Genomic DNA, 20,982 nt, shown 5'->3' with positions numbered 1-20,982 from the left:
TACAAGAATATAACTACTATAATACTGCCCCCTATGTACAAGAATATAACTACTATAATACTGCTCCTATGTACAAGAATATAACTACTATAATACTGCTCCTATGTACAAGAATATAACTACTATAATACTGCTCCTATGTACAAGAATATAACTACTATAATACTGCTCCCTATGTACAAGAATATAACTACTATAATACTGCCCCTATGTACAAGAATATATCTACTATAATACTGCTCCTATGTACAAGAATATAACTACTATAATACTGCCCCTATGTACAAGAATATAACTACTATAATACTGCTCCTATGTACAAGAATATAACTACTATAATACTGCTCCTATGAACAAGAATATAACTACTATACTACTGCCGCTGGCTTACTCACATCTCCGGCCCTGTGGCGTGGTCCTGCTTCATCTTGATGTGCATGGTGCGGTTCCCGGCGGCACGCCTACTGCACTCACTCATCTGTTCTTAAAGGCACCCACGCTCATATAGTAGATGCCCTGAGCATGTGGCTGCGAGGCATTTAGTATAAATAGTACACCTGCAAGATGGCTCTCAGGGAGACTCCCTTTCCCTTAATGAGTCGATAAGCATCAAGTTGAATAATTAGGTAGTTGGTGTTTTACCAGTGCAGTTGTGAGGTGCCCTGGTCCCACTGCGGCCAGTGTCCTGAACCCGAATTCCTGGGTCCCGGTGCAGCCAGAGTCCTGTTCTCAAAGTCCCCTGGTCTCATTGTGGCCAGTGCCTTAACATTGTCCCTCGATACGCATGCGACCAGTCCCTGATCCAGTACCCTAGACCGGTGTGTCTGAACATCGCCCTAGTCTGTCTCAGCTAACCTGACCAGTGGGGTTAACAGCTGCAGTATCGGGATCTACCTAGGAGTGGTACCTGGCGGCTAAAGGAGTCCAGTCTGTCTCGGCTACCGGGTAGCCGCTTTCTGGGCAGGCCGGCTCCTGTGACACAGTAGGTCCAAAATCCTTCTGGGTAAGTGTCTTGTGAACAGATGAGACCAAGATAGAGCTTTGTGGTAAAGCACATCATTCTACTGTTTACCAAAAACGTAATGAGACCTACAGAGAAAAGAACACAGTACCTACAGTCAAATATGGTGGAAGATCAAAGATGTTTGGGGTTGTTTAGCTGCTTCTGGCACTGGGTGCCTTGACTGTGTGCAAAGCATAATGAAATCTGAAGATTACCAAAGGATTTTGGGTGGCAATTTTTCTCTGATATTTTGTGTTGTTCCAATACACACAAAGGAAATAAACCTGTGTATAACAAAACATAGGGAATTCTAATAATTGTCCGGGAGAAATATGTCATTTTCTGGAACAATTCCAAGGGTGCCAACACTTTCGGCCATGACTGTATATGTTCAGCGCAGTGCCCTGTATAAATGTGACCTGATTATTCCATGAACTCTCCGATGCCCGGCTACTTTAACCCCTTAGTGACAGAGCCAATTTGGTACTTAATGACCGAGCCAATTTTTGCAATTCTGACCACTGTCACTTTATGAGGTTATAACTCTGGAACACTTCAACGGATCCCGCTGATTCTGAGATTGTTTTTTCATGACATATTGTACTTCATGTTAGTGGTAACATTTCTTCGATATTACTTGCGATTATTTATGAAAAAAACGGAAATATGGCGAAAATTTTTAAAATTTTGCAATTTTCAAACTTTGTATTTTTATGCCCTTAAATCAGAGAGATATGTCACGAAAAATAGTTAATAAATAACATTTCCCACATGTCTACTTTACATCAGCACAATTTTGGAAACAAAATTTTTTTTTGTTAGGGAGTTATAAGGGTTAAAAGTTGACCAGCAATTTCTCATTTTTACAACAAAATTTTTTTTTAGGGACCACATCTCATTTGAAGTCATTTTGAGGGGTCTATATGATAGAAAATACCCAAGTGTGACACCATTCTAAAAACTGCACCCCTCAAGGTGCTCAAAACCACATTCAAGAAGTTTATTAACCCTTTACGTGCTTCACAGGAACTGAAACAATGTGGAAGGAAAAAATGAACATTTAACTTTTTTTTGCAAACATCTTAATTCAGAACCATTTTTTTTATTTTCACAAGTGTAAAAACAGAAATGTAACCATAAATTTTGTTATGCAATTTCTCCTGAATACGCAAATACCCCATATGTGGGGGTAAACAACTTTTTGGGCGCACCACAGAACTTAGAAGTGAAGGAGCGCCGTTTGACTTTTTCAATGCAGAATTGGCTGGAATTGAGATTGGACGCCATGTCACGTTTAGAGAGCCCCTGATGTGCCTAAACAGTGGAAACTCCCCACAAGTGACAACATTTTGGAAACTAGACCCCTTAAGGAACTTATCTAGATGTGTGGTGAGCACTTTGAACCCCCAAGTGCTTCACAGAAGTTTATAACGTAGAGCCGTGAAAATAAAAAAATCGCTTTTGTTAACACAAAAATGATCTTTTCGCCCACAAAAACTTATTTTCACAAGGGTAACAGGAGAAATTAGACTACAAAAGTTGTTGTGCGATTTCTCCTGAATACGTCGATACCCCATACTTGGGGGTAAACCACTGTTTGGGCGCACCGCAGAGCTTGGAAGTGAAGGAGCGCCGTTTTACTTTTTCAATGTAGAATTGGCTGGAATTGAGATTGGACGCCATGTCGCGTTTGGAGAGCCCATGATGTACCTAAACAGTAGAAATCCCCCACAAGTGACCCCATTTTGGAAACTAGACCCCCCAAGGAACTTATCTAGATGTGTGGTGAGAACTTTGAATGCCCAAGTGCTTCACAGAAGTTTAGAATGCAGAGTCGTGAAAATAAAAAATATTTTTTTTTTCCACAAAAAAGATTTTTTAGCCCCCAAGTTTTTATTTTCACAAGGGTAACAGGAGAAATTGGACCACTAAAGTTGTTGTCCAATTTATCCTGAGTACGCTGATGCCCCATATGTGGGGGTAAACCACTGTTTGGGCGCACGGCAGAGCTCGGAAGGGAAGGAGCGCCGTTTTGGAATGCAGACTTAGATAGAATGGTCTGTGGGCGTTATGTTGCGTTTGCAGAGCCCCTGATGTACCTAAACAGTAGTAACCCCCCACAAGTGACCCCGTTTTGGAAACTAGACCCCCCAAGGAACTTATATAGATGTGTGGTGAGAACTTTGAATGCCCAAGTGCTTCACAGAAGTTTATAATGCAGAGTCATAAATATATATATATATATATATATTTTTTTTTTTTTCCAGAAAAAGGATTTTGTAGCCCCCAAGTTTTTATTTTCACAAGGGTAACAAGAGAAATTGGACCCCAGAAGTTGTTGTCCAATTTATCCCGAGTATGCTGATGCCCCATATGTGGGGGTAACCCACTGTTTGGGCGCACGGCAGAGCTCAGAAGGGAGGGAGCACCATTTGACTTTTTGAGCGCAAAATTGGCTATCGTGTTTGGAGACCCCCTGATGTACCTAAACAGTGGAAACCCCTCAATTCTAGCTCCATCCCTAACCCCAACACACCCCTAACCCTAATCCCAACCTGATCCATAATCCTAATCACTAACCCTAACCATAATCACAACCCTTACCCCAAAACAACCCTAATGTCAACCCTAACCATAACCCTAATCAAAACCCTAAATCCAACACACCCCTAATCCTAATCTCAACCCTAACCTCAAACCTAACCCTAATCCCAATACACCCCTAATCACAACCCTAACCCTAATCACAACCCTAACCTTAACCCTAATCCTAAACCTAACCCTAATCCCAAGCGTAACCCTAATGCCAACCCTAACCCTAATCCCAACTCTAACCCTAACTTTAGCCCCAACCCTAACCCTAGCCCTAAGGCTACTTTCACACTTGCGTTGTTTGGCATCCGTCGCAATCCGTCGTTTTGGACAAGAAACGGATCCTGCAAATGTGCCCGCAGGATGCGTTTTTTGCCCATAGACTTGTATTGCCGACGGATCGTGACGGATGGCCACACGTCGCGTCCGTCGTGCACTGAATCAGTGTTTTGGCGGACCGTCAGCACAAAAAAACGTTCAATGTAACTTTTTTTGTACGTCGCATCCGCCATTTCTGACGGCGCATGCGTGGCCGTAACTCCGCCCCCTCCTCCCCAGGACATAGATTGGGCAGCGGATGCGTTGAAAAACTTCATCCGCTGCCCACGTAGTGCACAATTTTCACAACGTGCGTCGGTATGTCGGGCCGATGCATTGCGACGGCCCCGTACCGACGCAAGTGTGAAAGAAGCCTAACCCTAAATTTAGCGCCAACCCTAACTCTAAATTTAGCCCCAACCCTAACCCTAAATTTAGCCCCAACCCTAAATTTAGCCCTAACCCTAATCCTAGCCGTACCCCTACCCCTAACCCTAACCCCAACCCTACCCCTAACCCTAATTTTTGCCCCAACTGCTCTTCTCCTGCCGGCCGGCAGATGGAGACAGATGGCGGGCGCACTGCGCATGCGCCCTCCATTTTCGTTTGCCGGCGGCCAGGAGGAGCAGCAGGAGGACCCAGGGACACAGGTGAGTATGGCAGGGTCCCCGAATCCCCCCATTTCTCTGTCCTCTGATGTGCGATCACATCAGAGGACAGAGAATTACACTTTGACTTTTTTTTTTTTTTTTGCGGTCGCCGGTAAACAGTTAATTACCGGCGATCGCAAAACAGGGGTCGCTAAAACCGACCTCGATCATGCTCTTTGGGGTCTCGGCTACCCCCGGCAGCCTAGACCCCAAAGATTCTCGCAGGGCCGGCCGGCGAGCGCACTGCGCATGCGCCCGCCATTTTGAAGATGGCGGCGCCCACCGGGAGACACGAGGAGCATCGGGGGAAGATAGGTGAGTATTGGGGGGCTACCTGGGACCCCTTTTCTCTGTCCTCCAATGTGCGATCACATCGGAGGACAGAGAAATTAAAAAGAGATCGCGTTTTGTTTTTTTTTTGCGATCGCCGGTAAACGGTTAATCACCGGCGATCGCAAATGCGGGGTGGGTTAAAAACCCCCCGAATCATGTTCTCTGGGGTCTCGGCTATCCTCGGCAGCCGAGACCCCGGAGAAAATCCGACTCTGGGGGGCGCTATTTACTTTTTCCACAGCGCCGTTAATTAACGGCGCTGTGGTTTAAGTACCCTTAGCGGCCGCCGTTAAAAGGCGTATCAGCGGTCGCTAAGGGGTTAACAATCTATAACATAAATGATCCCACGGCCTCGTTCATTAATTCCATCCATTCCTACACAATAAAGCAATAAATATCTCCCTGGAAAGTAGCAGAGGAGAATAAACCTGCTGACACCACGTCCTTAGTAATGGCTCATCAGCAATATAACTTACTCTCTTAACTACGGGAGAAGGCGAGTCGGAGGAATTCGGATGAGCAGGATGGTCCCTGTGATGGTGCAGGATCCAGGACAATGACCCTCTGTTACAGCCAGGTTCGCTCTACTGACATCTGAATTCAGAGACGATCCACTGTGTGAAATCAAGAATAACTCTAAGGTGCAAATTAATTGATTGCAAGGGCTCTGGATCATTTCATAAATTTTCTGCCCGTGGCCACCACTAGAGGGAGCTCCATGCACACAGATTAGTCATGGACTATGCAATAAGCTCTTGAGCTCCCTTTAGAGTTGACACTAGGCAACTGCATCACAATATTTCAGACCTTTGAAAATCAGATCCAATTTGTTCCTTGGGAACCAGAATATTTTTTTTTTTCCTTACACTTGTATTTCTTGTTTGGTGTAGATTTATAATCATCTTTTTTTTGCAGGCGGGATTGTACCATTTGTTATGTCTTAGTCCCTACTATTAATTCAGATTTTTTATTGGTTTAAATAAAGCCAAACATCAATCTTAACTGATCTTATAGGTGTACTTTACCGGATGACAATAGCAAATATCTGTACATTAATGTTGAAAAGATCACTTATTATTCAAGTTTATTGTAAAAGGAGTCTAAGTTTTTACTTATTTCTTTAAAGCATTAATGTTTTATATATAAATAAATCTATTATGTCAGCACATTTTCTAACCCAATATTGTAATTTTTTTTTCCGTTTAACATTAGATGGATGCACAATATTGGAATATATTTGTTATTTGTTTTCCCAGCAAAACATTTTACAATTGGTTTCCATTAAAAATTTGGTATTGTTTACTTTCTACAGCCTCTGTGCTCTCTATTGTCAGCTGCAGAATGAGCCAAATGAGGATCTGCAAGTGAGCTCGCTTTGATGGCCAAGTTGACTCATATCTTCTTTCTTCGGAGCTCTTCTCGGCTGTTTTTTTTTTCTTTGACCACATGAAATTTGAACTGAGATTATAAGCAGAAAGGAGCTCAGGAGAAAGAAGAGAGGAGTCAAACTCTCCCGTGGGGGTCGAGCTCACTGGTGGATTCTAAGTTGACTCATTTTGCAGCCAAAATGTATCAAACTCACTTTCAATAATTAATTGACACTCACCGTATGTCAGCAATGATGCCTCTGATGGGTCTGTGCAGCCTCCAGGCTCCTCAGTCTCTGACATTAGGGCTTAGTGTTCTCCAGGGTCCGGTCCGTCCTGCAGTATTTGCGAGTGAACAGCTTACAGTGTAGCGGTTCCGTCCTCCTGTGGCTCTTGCATTAGACAGGTCGGCGCAATGAGTGGATTATATAACTATAGCACACACCAACCGTGTACTGTATCTCGGTATCACTAAGGCTCAATTGTGCTGTGAACGTTGTGTAACCGCCCGCACTCATGGGTATAATGGAAGCAAAGAGTCACCGGCTGCTGCCAAGGTGTTAGCGAATCAGTCATTTCTCCAAAGATGCCAATAATACCGCCACCACCGCTGGCACGTGTGCTGCCATCACCCTGCCTTCTCTTATGAAAGGATATTCTCCCTTTGTGTAATCCCTTCCCCTTCTGATGATTATTCAATTTTTGCCATTTTGTTTTTTCCCTTCTCTTCTTCCAAGAGCCAAACCCTTTTTCCATCGGTTTTTTGGTGTTTTTTTTTTTACGCATAGAGTTGGAAGTTTTCTCAACATCATTTTGGAGTACATATGATGATGGGATCACTTTTTTAATTGCATTATTTGGGACAGCAAAGCTTATTCCAGTTGCCCTTTCATCAGTTCGAAAAGTAATTAAGAAATGGCCGTTACCAGGAACAGTGGAGGTCAAGATAAGGTCTGGAAGACCAAGCAAAATTTCAGTGAGAGCTGCTCGTAGCAATGCTATAGAGGAAAATCATAACTCCCGCCTGACTGCAAAAGACCTTCAGAAAGATTTAGTAGACTGGAGTTGTGGTACATTTTTATACTGATCAGTGACACATGAACCAATATGGCCTTCATGGAAGAGTCATCAGAAGAAAACCTCTCCTGCATCCTGACCATAAAATTCAGCATCAGAAGTATACAAAAGAACATCTAAACAAACGTGATGTAGTTTGGAAATAAGTCCTGTGGACCGATGAGGTTATAATAGAACATTTGACCACAATGATCAAAGGTATGAGAGGAGAAGAAAAGGGAACATAATTTTGTGAAAATAATATCTCTCCAATCATTAAGCATGGTGGAGGATAAACAGAAGGCCAGTGGTGCAATGTTTGGAGGATGGATCCTTGGAGAGTTTGGGGAAGCTATATCTGACTTTGCTGTTGATACGCAAGCTGTGGAGTAGATTGAGGCACATACGTGGGATCACGGACTTGACTAGATACTCGCCGCTATGGCATAATAACAATCTGAAAGAATTTGAGGCATTGGGGGTACTGATAGAGTGGTTGGGCAAAGGGATTCAGTATGTGTATCAAATAATTGAACAAGGTGAACTGAAATCATTTTCCCAATTGCAGGCGGAATTTGGTCTTGGGTCTGCAGGGGAGTATCAATATTTGCGGATGAGGCATGCTTTTGGAGCTCAGAGTAGGAACGGAGGTATTAGGATTCAAAGGGATATAGTACTGGAGTATGTGTGTAATGATGGGACGACTGGAGGGGTCATATCCACTCTGTACAGGGATCTGTTGCACACTTTTCTATTGGGGTTTCCAATAATGGCAAGAGCTAAATGGGAAAGGGATTTGGGCCCAATAGATAACGAGACTTGGGAGTCGGTGTTGGAATGGATCCCAAGACTGTCGCTGAGTGAACCGTATAGACTGTCACAGCTCTATGTGATACACAGAGTTTATAGGTCTCCGATGGTGCTATATAAGGCAGGATTGCGTAATGACTCTGAATGTCCGAGGTGTAAGTCTACGGATGCAGACATTTTCCATATGATGTGGACATGTCCGAGGTTGGCTGCCTTCTGGGTGGTAGTTTTGAGTCGTATGGAAGGTGCGTATGGATGCACGGTGCCAAGGGATCCAGTTGTCTGTTTGTTGGGATGCGTGGATGAGATTGGAGTGGATAAACACCTAAAGATAGCTATAGCCAGATTGTTGTATATGGCTAGGAAGGTGATAGCTAGAAACTGGATTAGAGAAGAGCCGCCGTCAAGAGGAGAGTTCCTCCAGTATGTGAAACAGGGCCTGACACTGGAAAAAGGGATTTATAAGAAGAAAGGGAAAACTGAAACGTTCAATAAAATGTGGTCTCCATGGATTGCTATGGGATGGTAATGTGAAGTGCACTACCTAGGATAATACGATTAATCCCCAATCCCCACAGTTTTAAGCGTGCCCTAAAAACTCATTTGTTCAGACTGGCCTACCGCCTCAATGCATTAACCTAACGATCCCTGTGTGGCCTATATTAAAAAAAAAAAAAAAAAAAAATTAATTAACTGGTTCATGCAGCTTTACATGAACACCCAAGCCTTACACTATGGCTGGTCCGAATAACTATAGCAATTGTTACCATCCACCTCTCGTGTCTCCCCTTTTCCTCATAGTTTGTAAGCTTACGAGCAGGGCCCTCATTCCTCCTGGTATCTGTTTTGAACTGTATTTCTGTTATGCTGTAATGTCTATTGTATGTACAAGTCCCCTCTATAATTTGTAAAGCGCTGCGGAATATGTTGGCGCTATATAAATAAAAATTATTATTATTATTATTATAAGTGTGGCTTATACGAATGGTTGAGGGATTAGATACTCTATTGTTTTAATGATGGTAGTAATTAACAAGATGAGCTGCTTTGTGGGGTGGGGGAGGGGGGCTTTGGGATCGAAGGGGGCTGTTTGAAGGGGGAGGGGGGGGAAATACTCTATATTGAAAATGTAAATGTAACATGTTAATTGCCTTGTTATTCTTAATAAAAATTTATTTGAATTAAAAAAAAAGCATGGTGGAGGATCAATCATGCTTTGGGGTTGTGTTGCAGCCATTGGCACGGGGAACGTTTCACGGGTAGAGGGAAGAATGAATTCAATTAACTTTCAACAAATTCTTGATGCACACATAATCCCCAATAGACGACATCAAAAGGAGCAAGATGAAGGTTTTACAATGGCCCTCACAGTCCCCTGATCTGAACCAGGGGTGCCGAGACTTTTAGATGCCACTCTACGGGTTACAAAAAACTATATATTTTGATAGTGTTAGTGCTTTTACATGAAGGGGGGGGGGGGGGGGATCAAGTAAACTTTTTTTTTTTTTAGGTCTTCCTAGGGGACTTGAACCTGTGATTTTTTAGTTCCCGACTAGGGGACTTAAACCTACAAACTAGGGGACTTAAACCTACAACTGCTGATTTTCTATGAAGCCCAGCCCTGGCTTAGACTTTACATGAGTGCCAGGATGGTGGTAACATGGGCTTCGGTAGGCCGTCGGCACCACCGCAATCATCATCAGGAATGGGTGCTGGAACAATTGCGCCGTCCCATTTACATAAACGCTATTAGAGATTGTCACTGAAATGGCTGAACAGCATTGATCGGAGTGCGCTCTGATCGCTGCTCGCTGTACAATACCGCTCCTGAGCCCACTCCATACACCAGCAGATGACCTGGGAGCACTCACCTGGACGTCCTATGTAGGGAAAGGGTTAAACTTAAATGGCGACAAACTTTTTCAAAAGTTTTGAAAACTTGTGTAGTAGTTTACATTGATAATCTCTGGGTTCCGAGACCCCCAGCAATCGCTCAAAAGTAAGGTGCATAAGTGCTCGGCCTATCCTTCCGAGTGTTTTTTTTTTTTTTTTTTTTGGGGGGGGGGGGGGGGGGGACACATACCATGTGACTTTTTTTTTTTTCTTTTGCAATTGGTTCCTGATGGTTCTTTTCTATTCATCAAGACTATGGCCACTGTCAGATGTAAACCTCATGGGCGTATACACCTGACAGTATACACACAGCCATACTGAGGCTTTCTATAGCCCGACTAGTAATATTCCATCCCAGACTGCAACCTATGCACCAGCAAGGACTGGATGAGCATCAGCGTTAAATAGAGCTCTTTAATGTAGCAAAAATACTTGAAATACTACAAAGTATATTAATTGTGCAATTAGAAGAAGAAAAAAAAGATTCCGCAGATAAAGGCGCTGAATGAATATGGATTAAAGTGCTGCAGATGGAGCCGTGCCCTATAAATAATATCGCCATGACTCTTCCTCGCCAATAGGGAGACTCCAATTCGTAATTCCGTGATTTATTCTAACACTTTGGCTTTAAAACTGTCCCTGTTCTACGTATTCTCCCACTTTTATTAAAGAAGCGGTTTGTGCTCCAGAGCTGCTCTTCTTCCTACTATAAATTGAATTACGGGGGATTTGCAACCATAGACCGCCATCTTGTGAGGCCGTGGATGTTGTCACCTGGTACAAAAGATTTCTAATAAGAACATTATAAAGAAAAAATATAAATAAAAAAAAAATGATACAAAAAACCCCTAACTATAGGAAATATCCAGGCCGTGTTCACTTCTGCGTTTCTTCTTTCTGCTGTTCGGATCTGACAAATTAAGCGGTTTGTCTATTTTTTGTACTTAAATACATGTTATTTTGGGGTAAAAAAACATTTTCGTAATTGGGATTCATTACAAAATGTTGCACGGTTTGGTTTTTACACATTGATGTGGTCTGTGAGGAGCTCAGAGTTATAAACTCCCATTGAGGCACAGCGAGCTCGCTGATGGATTCTTCCTTAACTCATTCTGCAGCCAGCAGAAGTTGTAGAAGGTAGACGGGGCTCAATTTTTAATGAAACCCAATAGCAAAATGTTTTGGTTACATGCATTTAAGCAAGTTTTGACACCCCGGACACCAGCGGCACCTGATGAACCCCATTGACCATAATGGGGTAATGTCTGGGTTTTTCGGTATTTTTGCCTCTGACCCAGATGTGACCAGCGCCTTTTGCAGCGAAGGTGAGAATAAGACTTGCTATTCCGGAGACTGTCGGTTGTCAGTAAGGCTTTGGTTCTCTCCTACTTCCCCGGGACGTCGGCGTGCGATGACGAGTTCACGTCGCAGTAGCTGAAGCCGTATCTGATGACGGAGTCCTGCTGCAGGAAGGAGTCGCTGCCTCCTGCGGTTTTCAGTCCGTCGTATAGAAGCGCCCTCAGTTCTGTCTTGTCCTTGGTCGCCGACTCCCAGACGACTTCAAGCTGTTCTTCCACTTGTCTGAAAGAAAAATATATATATTTAATGGTTTCAGACAGCAAAAACTACAATGAGGCTTCAACCAGCGGAGGCCATTTGCAGCCCTTTCAATTCGGCATCAGAAAAATCATTCCCCATCCCGGTGTCGGGACGAGGAGACGCTCAATGGTCACGTTGCTCCATATTCTCGGCTTCTTGGAAAGCTGGGTGGCAATCAATATGGAGAACCATTGTGACTCCCATGGGAGTTGTCATCCTGCTTTTCCACAGGTTTATCACACGGGTGTCCTTCAGGAGCTCAGGAAATAACCGTACGGTAAGCACAGCTTCCACCCGCGTCTCTCCAAACTACAAGTCCCAGCATGCCAGGACAGCAACAGTGCCACAGGGTGTAGACTTCTGCCAATAGCTACGGCAGGGAGAATAAGCTACAAATGCTGGGAGTTGTAGTATCGCAGTCTCGTCTATAGATATGGCATGGCGTGTGGGTTAGAGATGCTGGGAGTTGTAGTATCACAGTCTCGTCTATAGATATGGCATGGAGTGTGGGTTAGAGACGCTGGGAGTTGTAGTATCACAGTCTCGTCTATAGATATGGCATGGAGTGTGGGTTAGAGACGCTGGGAGTTGTAGTATCGCAGTCTCGTCTATAGATATGGCATGGAGTGTGGGTTAGAGATGCTGGGAGTTGTAGTATCACAATCTCATCTACAGATATGGCATGTAGTGTGGGTTAGAGATGCTGGGAGTTGTAGTATCACAGTCTCGTCTATAGATATGGCATGGAGTGTGGGTTAGAGATGCTGGGAGTTGTAGTATCACAATCTCATCTACAGATATGGCATGTAGTGTGGGTTAGAGATGCTGGGAGTTGTAGTATCACAGTCTCGTCTATAGATATGGCATGGAGTGTGGGTTAGAGACGCTGGGAGTTGTAGTATCGCAGTCTCGTCTATAGATATGGCATGGAATGTGGGTTAGAGATGCTGGGAGTTGTAGTATCGCAGTCTCGTCTATAGATATGGCATGGAGTGTGGGTTAGAGATGCTGGGAGTTGTAGTATTGCAGTATCGTCTATAGATATGGCATGGAATGTGGGTTAGAGATGCTGGGAGTTGTAGTATCACAATCTCATCTACAGATATGGCATGTAGTGTGGGTTAGAGATGCTGGGAGTTGTAGTATCACAGTCTCGTCTATAGATATGGCATGGAGTGTGGGTTAGAGACGCTGGGAGTTGTAGTATCGCAGTCTCGTCTATAGATACGGCATGGAGTGTGGGTGAGAGATGCTGGGAGTTGTAGTATCGCAGTCTCGTCTATAGATATGGCATGGAGTGTGGGTTAGAGATGCTGGGAGTTGTAGTATCGCAGTCTCGTCTATAGATACGGCATGGAGTGTGGGTGAGAGATGCTGGGAGTTGTAGTATCGCAGTATCGTCTATAGATATGGCATGGAGTGTGGGTTAGAGACGCTGGGAGTTGTAGTATCGCAGTCTCGTCTATAGATATGGCATGGAGTGTGGGTTAGAGATGCTGGGAGTTGTAGTATCACAATCTCATCTACAGATATGGCATGTAGTGTGGGTTAGAGATGCTGGGAGTTGTAGTATCACAGTCTCGTCTATAGATATGGCATGGAGTGTGGGTTAGAGATGCTGGGAGTTGTAGTATCACAATCTCATCTACAGATATGGCATGTAGTGTGGGTTAGAGATGCTGGGAGTTGTAGTATCACAGTCTCGTCTATAGATATGGCATGGAGTGTGGGTTAGAGACGCTGGGAGTTGTAGTATCGCAGTCTCGTCTATAGATATGGCATGGAATGTGGGTTAGAGATGCTGGGAGTTGTAGTATCGCAGTCTCGTCTATAGATATGGCATGGAATGTGGGTTAGAGATGCTGGGAGTTGTAGTATCACAATCTCATCTACAGATATGGCATGTAGTGTGGGTTAGAGATGCTGGGAGTTGTAGTATCACAGTCTCGTCTATAGATATGGCATGGAGTGTGGGTTAGAGACGCTGGGAGTTGTAGTATCGCAGTCTCGTCTATAGATACGGCATGGAGTGTGGGTGAGAGATGCTGGGAGTTGTAGTATCGCAGTCTCGTCTATAGATATGGCATGGAGTGTGGGTTAGAGATGCTGGGAGTTGTAGTATCGCAGTCTCGTCTATAGATACGGCATGGAGTGTGGGTGAGAGATGCTGGGAGTTGTAGTATCGCAGTCTCGTTTACAGATATGGCATGGAGTGTGGGTTAGAGACGCTGGGAGTTGTAGTATCACAGTCTCGTTTACAGATATGGCATGGAATGTGGGTAAGATGCTGGGAGTTGTAGTTTCGCAGTATCGTCTATAGATATGGCATGGAGTGTGGGTAAGATGCTGGGAGTTGTAGTAAGGCACTAGTGTACAGTGATGGCATGTAGTGTGAGTTGGGGATACTAGGAGTAGTAGTATGAGAGTGTAGTGTATAGCTAAGGCATGTAGTGTGGGTTAGAGATGCTGGGAGTTGTAGTATCACAATCTCGTCTATAGATATGGCATGGAGTGTGGGTTAGAGATGCTGGGAGTTGTAGTATCGCAGTCTCGTCTATAGATATGGCATGGAATGTGGGTTAGAGATGGTGGGAGTTGTAGTATCACAATCTCATCTACAGATATGGCATGGAATGTGGGTTAGAGATGCTGGGAGTTGTAGTATCGCAGTCTCGTCTATAGATATGGCATGGAATGTGGGTTAGAGATGGTGGGAGTTGTAGTATCACAATCTCATCTACAGATATGGCATGGAGTGTGGGTTAGAGATGCTGGGAGTTGTAGTATCACAATCTCATCTACAGATATGGCATGGAGTGTGGGTTAGAGATGCTGGGAGTTGTAGTTTCGCAGTGTCGTCTATAGATATGGCATGGAGTGTGGGTTAGAGATGCTGGGAGTTGTAGTATCGCAGTCTCGTCTATAGATATGGCATGGAGTGTGGGTTACAGATGCTGGGAGTTGTAGTATCGCAGTCTCGTCTATAGATATGGCATGGAGTGTGGGTTAGAGATGCTGGGAGTTGTAGTATCGCAGTCTCGTCTATAGATATGGCATGGAGTGTGGGTTACAGATGCTGGGAGTTGTAGTATCGCAGTCTCGTCTATAGATATGGCATGGAGTGTGGGTTAGAGATGCTGGGAGTTGTAGTATCACAATCTCGTCTACAGATATGGCATGGAGTGTGGGTTAGAGATGCTGGGAGTTGTAGTTTCGCAGTGTCGTCTATAGATATGGCATGGAGTGTGGGTTAGAGATGCTGGGAGTTGTAGTTTCGCAGTGTCGTCTATAGATATGGCATGGAGTGTGGGTTAGAGATGCTGGGAGTTGTAGTATCACAGTCTCGTTTACAGATATGGCATGGAGTGTGGGTTAGAGATGCTGGGAGTTGTAGTTTCGCAGTATCGTCTATAGATATGGCATGGAGTGTCGGTTAGAGATGCTGGGAGTTGTAGTATCGCAGTCTCGTCTATAGATATGGCATGGAATGTGGGTTAGAGATGCTGGGAGTTGTAGTTTCGCAGTCTCGTCTATAGATATGGCATGGAGTGTGGGTTAGAGATGCTGGGAGTTGTAGTTTCGCAGTATCGTCTATAGATATGGCATGGAGTGTGGGTTAGAGATGCTGGGAGTTGTAGTTTCGCAGTCTCGTCTATAGATATGGCATGGAGTGTGGGTTAGAGATGCTGGGAGTTGTAGTTTCGCAGTATCGTCTATAGATATGGCATGGAGTGTGGGTTAGAGACGCTGGGAGTTGTAGTATCGCAGTCTCGTCTATAGATATGGCATGGAATGTGGGTTAGAGATGCTGGGAGTTGTAGTTTCGCAGTCTCGTCTATAGATATGGCATGGAGTGTGGGTTAGAGATGCTGGGAGTTGTAGTTTCGCAGTCTCGTCTATAGATATGGCATGGAGTGTGGGTTAGAGATGCTGGGAGTTGTAGTTTCGCAGTCTCGTCTATAGATATGGCATGGAGTGTGGGTTAGAGATGCTGGGAGTTGTAGTTTCGCAGTCTCGTCTATAGATATGGCATGGAGTGTGGGTTAGAGACGCTGGGAGTTGTAGTTTCGCAGTATCGTCTATAGATATGGCATGGAGTGTGGGTTAGAGACGCTGGGAGTTGTAGTATCGCAGTCTCGTCTATAGATATGGCATGGAGTGTGGGTTAGAGATGCTGGGAGTTGTAGTATCACAATCTCATCTACAGATATGGCATGTAGTGTGGGTTAGAGATGCTGGGAGTTGTAGTTTCGCAGTATCGTCTATAGATATGGCATGGAGTGTGGGTTAGAGATGCTGGGAGTTGTAGTATCGCAGTCTCGTCTACAGATATGGCATGGAGTGTGGGTTAGAGACGCTGGGAGTTGTAGTATCGCAGTCTCGTCTATAGATATGGCATGGAGTGTGGGTTAGAGATGCTGGGAGTTGTAGTATCACAGTCTCGTCTATAGATATGGCATGGAGTGTGGGTTAGAGATGCTGGGAGTTGTAGTATCACAATCTCATCTACAGATATGGCATGTAGTGTGGGTTAGAGATGCTGGGAGTTGTAGTATCACAGTCTCGTCTATAGATATGGCATGGAGTGTGGGTTAGAGACGCTGGGAGTTGTAGTATCGCAGTCTCGTCTATAGATATGGCATGGAATGTGGGTTAGAGATGCTGGGAGTTGTAGTATCGCAGTCTCGTCTATAGATATGGCATGGAATGTGGGTTAGAGATGCTGGGAGTTGTAGTATCACAATCTCATCTACAGATATGGCATGTAGTGTGGGTTAGAGATGCTGGGAGTTGTAGTATCACAGTCTCGTCTATAGATATGGCATGGAGTGTGGGTTAGAGACGCTGGGAGTTGTAGTATCGCAGTCTCGTCTATAGATACGGCATGGAGTGTGGGTGAGAGATGCTGGGAGTTGTAGTATCGCAGTCTCGTCTATAGATATGGCATGGAGTGTGGGTTAGAGATGCTGGGAGTTGTAGTATCGCAGTCTCGTCTATAGATACGGCATGGAGTGTGGGTGAGAGATGCTGGGAGTTGTAGTATCGCAGTCTCGTTTACAGATATGGCATGGAGTGTGGGTTAGAGACGCTGGGAGTTGTAGTATCACAGTCTCGTTTACAGATATGGCATGGAATGTCGGTAAGATGCTGGGAGTTGTAGTTTCGCAGTATCGTCTATAGATATGGCATGGAGTGTGGGTAAGATGCTGGGAGTTGTAGTAAGGCACTAGTGTACAGTGATGGCATGTAGTGTGAGTTGGGGATACTAGGAGTAGTAGTATGAGAGTGTAGTGTATAGCTAAGGCATGTAGTGTGGGTTAGAGATGCTGGGAGTTGTAGTATCACAATCTCGTCTATAGATATGGCATGGAGTGTGGGTTAGAGATGCTGGGAGTTGTAGTATCGCAGTCTCGTCTATAGATATGGCATGGAATGTGGGTTAGAGATGGTGGGAGTTGTAGTATCACAATCTCATCTACAGATATGGCATGGAATGTGGGTTAGAGATGCTGGGAGTTGTAGTATCGCAGTCTCGTCTATAGATATGGCATGGAATGTGGGTTAGAGATGGTGGGAGTTGTAGTATCACAATCTCATCTACAGATATGGCATGGAGTGTGGGTTAGAGATGCTGGGAGTTGTAGTATCACAATCTCATCTACAGATATGGCATGGAGTGTGGGTTAGAGATGCTGGGAGTTGTAGTTTCGCAGTGTCGTCTATAGATATGGCATGGAGTGTGGGTTAGAGATGCTGGGAGTTGTAGTATCGCAGTCTCGTCTATAGATATGGCATGGAGTGTGGGTTACAGATGCTGGGAGTTGTAGTATCGCAGTCTCGTCTATAGATATGGCATGGAGTGTGGGTTAGAGATGCTGGGAGTTGTAGTATCGCAGTCTCGTCTATAGATATGGCATGGAGTGTGGGTTACAGATGCTGGGAGTTGTAGTATCGCAGTCTCGTCTATAGATATGGCATGGAGTGTGGGTTAGAGATGCTGGGAGTTGTAGTATCACAATCTCGTCTACAGATATGGCATGGAGTGTGGGTTAGAGATGCTGGGAGTTGTAGTTTCGCAGTGTCGTCTATAGATATGGCATGGAGTGTGGGTTAGAGATGCTGGGAGTTGTAGTATCGCAGTGACGTCTATAGATATGGCATGGAGTGTGGGTTAGAGATGCTGGGAGTTGTAGTATCACAGTCTCGTTTACAGATATGGCATGGAATGTGGGATAGAGATGCTGGGAGTTGTAGTATCACAGTCTCGTTTACAGATATGGCATGGAGTGTGGGTTAGAGATGCTGGGAGTTGTAGTTTCGCAGTATCGTCTATAGATATGGCATGGAGTGTCGGTTAGAGATGCTGGGAGTTGTAGTATCGCAGTCTCGTCTATAGATATGGCATGGAGTGTGGGTTAGAGATGCTGGGAGTTGTAGTTTCGCAGTATCGTCTATAGATATGGCATGGAGTGTGGGTTAGAGATGCTGGGAGTTGTAGTTTCGCAGTCTCGTCTATAGATATGGCATGGAGTGTGGGTTAGAGATGCTGGGAGTTGTAGTTTCGCAGTATCGTCTATAGATATGGCATGGAATGTGGGTTAGAGATGCTGGGAGTTGTAGTTTCGCAGTCTCGTCTATAGATATGGCATGGAGTGTGGGTTAGAGATGCTGGGAGTTGTAGTTTCGCAGTATCGTCTATAGATATGGCATGGAGTGTGGGTTAGAGATGCTGGGAGTTGTAGTTTCGCAGTCTCGTCTATAGATATGGCATGGAGTGTGGGTTAGAGATGCTGGGAGTTGTAGTTTCGCAGTATCGTCTATAGATATGGCATGGAGTGTGGGTTAGAGACGCTGGGAGTTGTAGTATCGCAGTCTCGTCTATAGATATGGCATGGAATGTGGGTTAGAGATGCTGGGAGTTGTAGTTTCGCAGTCTCGTCTATAGATATGGCATGGAGTGTGGGTTAGAGATGCTGGGAGTTGTAGTTTCGCAGTATCGTCTATAGATATGGCATGGAGTGTGGGTTAGAGATGCTGGGAGTTGTAGTTTCGCAGTCTCGTCTATAGATATGGCATGGAGTGTGGGTTAGAGACGCTGGGAGTTGTAGTATCGCAGTCTCGTCTATAGATATGGCATGGAATGTGGGTTAGAGATGCTGGGAGTTGTAGTTTCGCAGTCTCGTCTATAGATATGGCATGGAGTGTGGGTTAGAGATGCTGGGAGTTGTAGTTTCGCAGTATCGTCTATAGATATGGCATGGAGTGTGGGTTAGAGATGCTGGGAGTTGTAGTTTCGCAGTCTCGTCTATAGATATGGCATGGAGTGTGGGTTAGAGATGCTGGGAGTTGTAGTTTCGCAGTATCGTCTATAGATATGGCATGGAGTGTGGGTTAGAGATGCTGGGAGTTGTAGTTTCGCAGTATCGTCTGTAGATATGGCATGGAGTGTGGGTTAGAGATGCTGGGAGTTGTAGTTTCGCAGTATCGTCTATAGATATGGCATGGAGTGTGGGTTAGAGACGCTGGGAGTTGTAGTATCGCAGTCTCGTCTATAGATATGGCATGGAATGTGGGTTAGAGATGCTGGGAGTTGTAGTTTCGCAGTCTCGTCTATAGATATGGCATGGAATGTGGGTTAGAGATGCTGGGAGTTGTAGTTTCGCAGTCTCGTCTATAGATATGGCATGGAGTGTGGGTTAGAGACGCTGGGAGTTGTAGTTTCGCAGTCTCGTCTATAGATATGGCATGGAGTGTGGGTTAGAGATGCTGGGAGTTGTAGTTTCGCAGTCTCGTCTATAGATATGGCATGGAATGTGGGTTAGAGATGCTGGGAGTTGTAGTTTCGCAGTCTCGTCTATAGATATGGCATGGAATGTGGGTTAGAGATGCTGGGAGTTGTAGTTTCGCAGTCTCGTCTATAGATATGGCATGGAGTGTGGGTTAGAGATGCTGGGAGTTGTAGTTTCGCAGTATCGTCTATAGATATGGCATGGAGTGTGGGTTAGAGATGCTGGGAGTTGTAGTTTCGCAGTATCGTCTATAGATATGGCATGGAGTGTGGGTTAGAGACGCTGGGAGTTGTAGTATCGCAGTCTCGTCTATAGATATGGCATGGAATGTGGGTTAGAGATGCTGGGAGTTGTAGTTTCGCAGTCTCGTCTATAGATATGGCATGGAGTGTGGGTTAGAGATGCTGGGAGTTGTAGTTTCGCAGTATCGTCTATAGATATGGCATGGAGTGTGGGTTAGAGATGCTGGGAGTTGTAGTTTCGCAGTATCGTCTACAGATATGGCATGGAGTGTGGGTTAGAGATGCTGGGAGTTGTAGTATCGCAGTGTCGTCTATAGATATGGCATGGAGTGTGGGTTAGAGATGCTGGGAGTTGTAGTTTCGCAGTCTCGTCTATAGATATGGCATGGAGTGTGGGTTAGAGATGCTGGGAGTTGTAGTTTCGCAGTCTCGTCTATAGATATGGCATGGAGTGTGGGTTAGAGATGCTGGGAGTTGTAGTTTCGCAGTATCGTCTATAGATATGGCATGGAGTGTGGGTTAGAGATGCTGGGAGTTGTAGTTTCGCAGTCTCGTCTATAGATATGGCATGGAGTGTGGGTTAGAGATACTGGGAGTTGTAGTTTCGCAGTATCGTCTATAGATATGGCATGGAGTGTGGGTTAGAGACGCTGGGAGTTGTAGTATCGCAGTCTCGTCTATAGATATGGCATGGAGTGTGGGTTAGAGATGCTGGGAGTTGTAGTTTCGCAGTCTCGTCTATAGATATGGCATGGAGTGTGGGTTAGAGATGCTGGGAGTTGTAGTTTCGCAGTATCGTCTATAGATATGGCATGGAGTGTGGGTTAGAGATGCTGGGAGTTGTAGTATCGCAGTATCGTCTATAGATATGGCATGGAGTGTGGGTTAGAGATGCTGGGAGTTGTAGTTTCGCAGTATCGTCTATAGATATGGCATGGAGTGTGGGTTAGAGATGCTGGGAGTTGTAGTATTGCAGTATCGTCTATAGATATGGCATGGAATGTGGGTTAGAGATGCTGGGAGTTGTAGTATCGCAGTATCGTCTATAGATATGGCATGGAGTGTGGGTAAGATGCTGGGAGTTGTAGTTTCGCAGTATCGTCTATAGATATGGCATGGAGTGTGGGTTAGAGACGCTGGGAGTTGTAGTATCGCAGTCTCGTCTATAGATATGGCATGGAGTGTGGGTTAGAGATGCTGGGAGTTGTAGTTTCGCAGTGTCGTCTATAGATATGGCATGGAGTGTGGGTTAGAGATGCTGGGAGTTGTAGTATCGCAGTATCGTCTATAGATATGGCATGGAGTGTGGGTTAGAGACGCTGGGAGTTG

General features: G+C 44.8%; 2 protein-coding genes across 4 annotated transcripts in view; one reads left to right on the top strand and one right to left on the bottom strand.

Moving 5' to 3' along the window:
• The window catches only part of LOC138649103 (E3 ubiquitin-protein ligase RNF182-like), an 88,655-nt gene that overhangs the window by 44,605 nt on the left and 23,068 nt on the right, over nt 1–20,982 (top strand). The window lies entirely within an intron of this gene.
• The window catches only part of CEP89 (centrosomal protein 89), a 359,859-nt gene continuing 349,293 nt past the window's right edge, over nt 10,417–20,982 (bottom strand). For all 3 annotated transcript variants that reach the window (XM_069739248.1, XM_069739246.1, XM_069739247.1), the window contains exon 18: nt 10,417–11,603. In XM_069739248.1, the coding sequence (XP_069595349.1) occupies nt 11,408–11,603 (196 nt within the window). In that variant the 3' untranslated portion in view covers nt 10,417–11,407. The remainder of the gene's footprint in view (nt 11,604–20,982) is intronic.

The sequence above is a fragment of the Ranitomeya imitator genome, chromosome 9 (genome assembly GCF_032444005.1).
Source record: "Ranitomeya imitator isolate aRanImi1 chromosome 9, aRanImi1.pri, whole genome shotgun sequence".
In the NCBI taxonomy this organism is placed as follows: Eukaryota; Metazoa; Chordata; class Amphibia; order Anura; family Dendrobatidae; genus Ranitomeya; species Ranitomeya imitator.
This window is presented reverse-complemented; position numbering and strand designations above follow the sequence as displayed.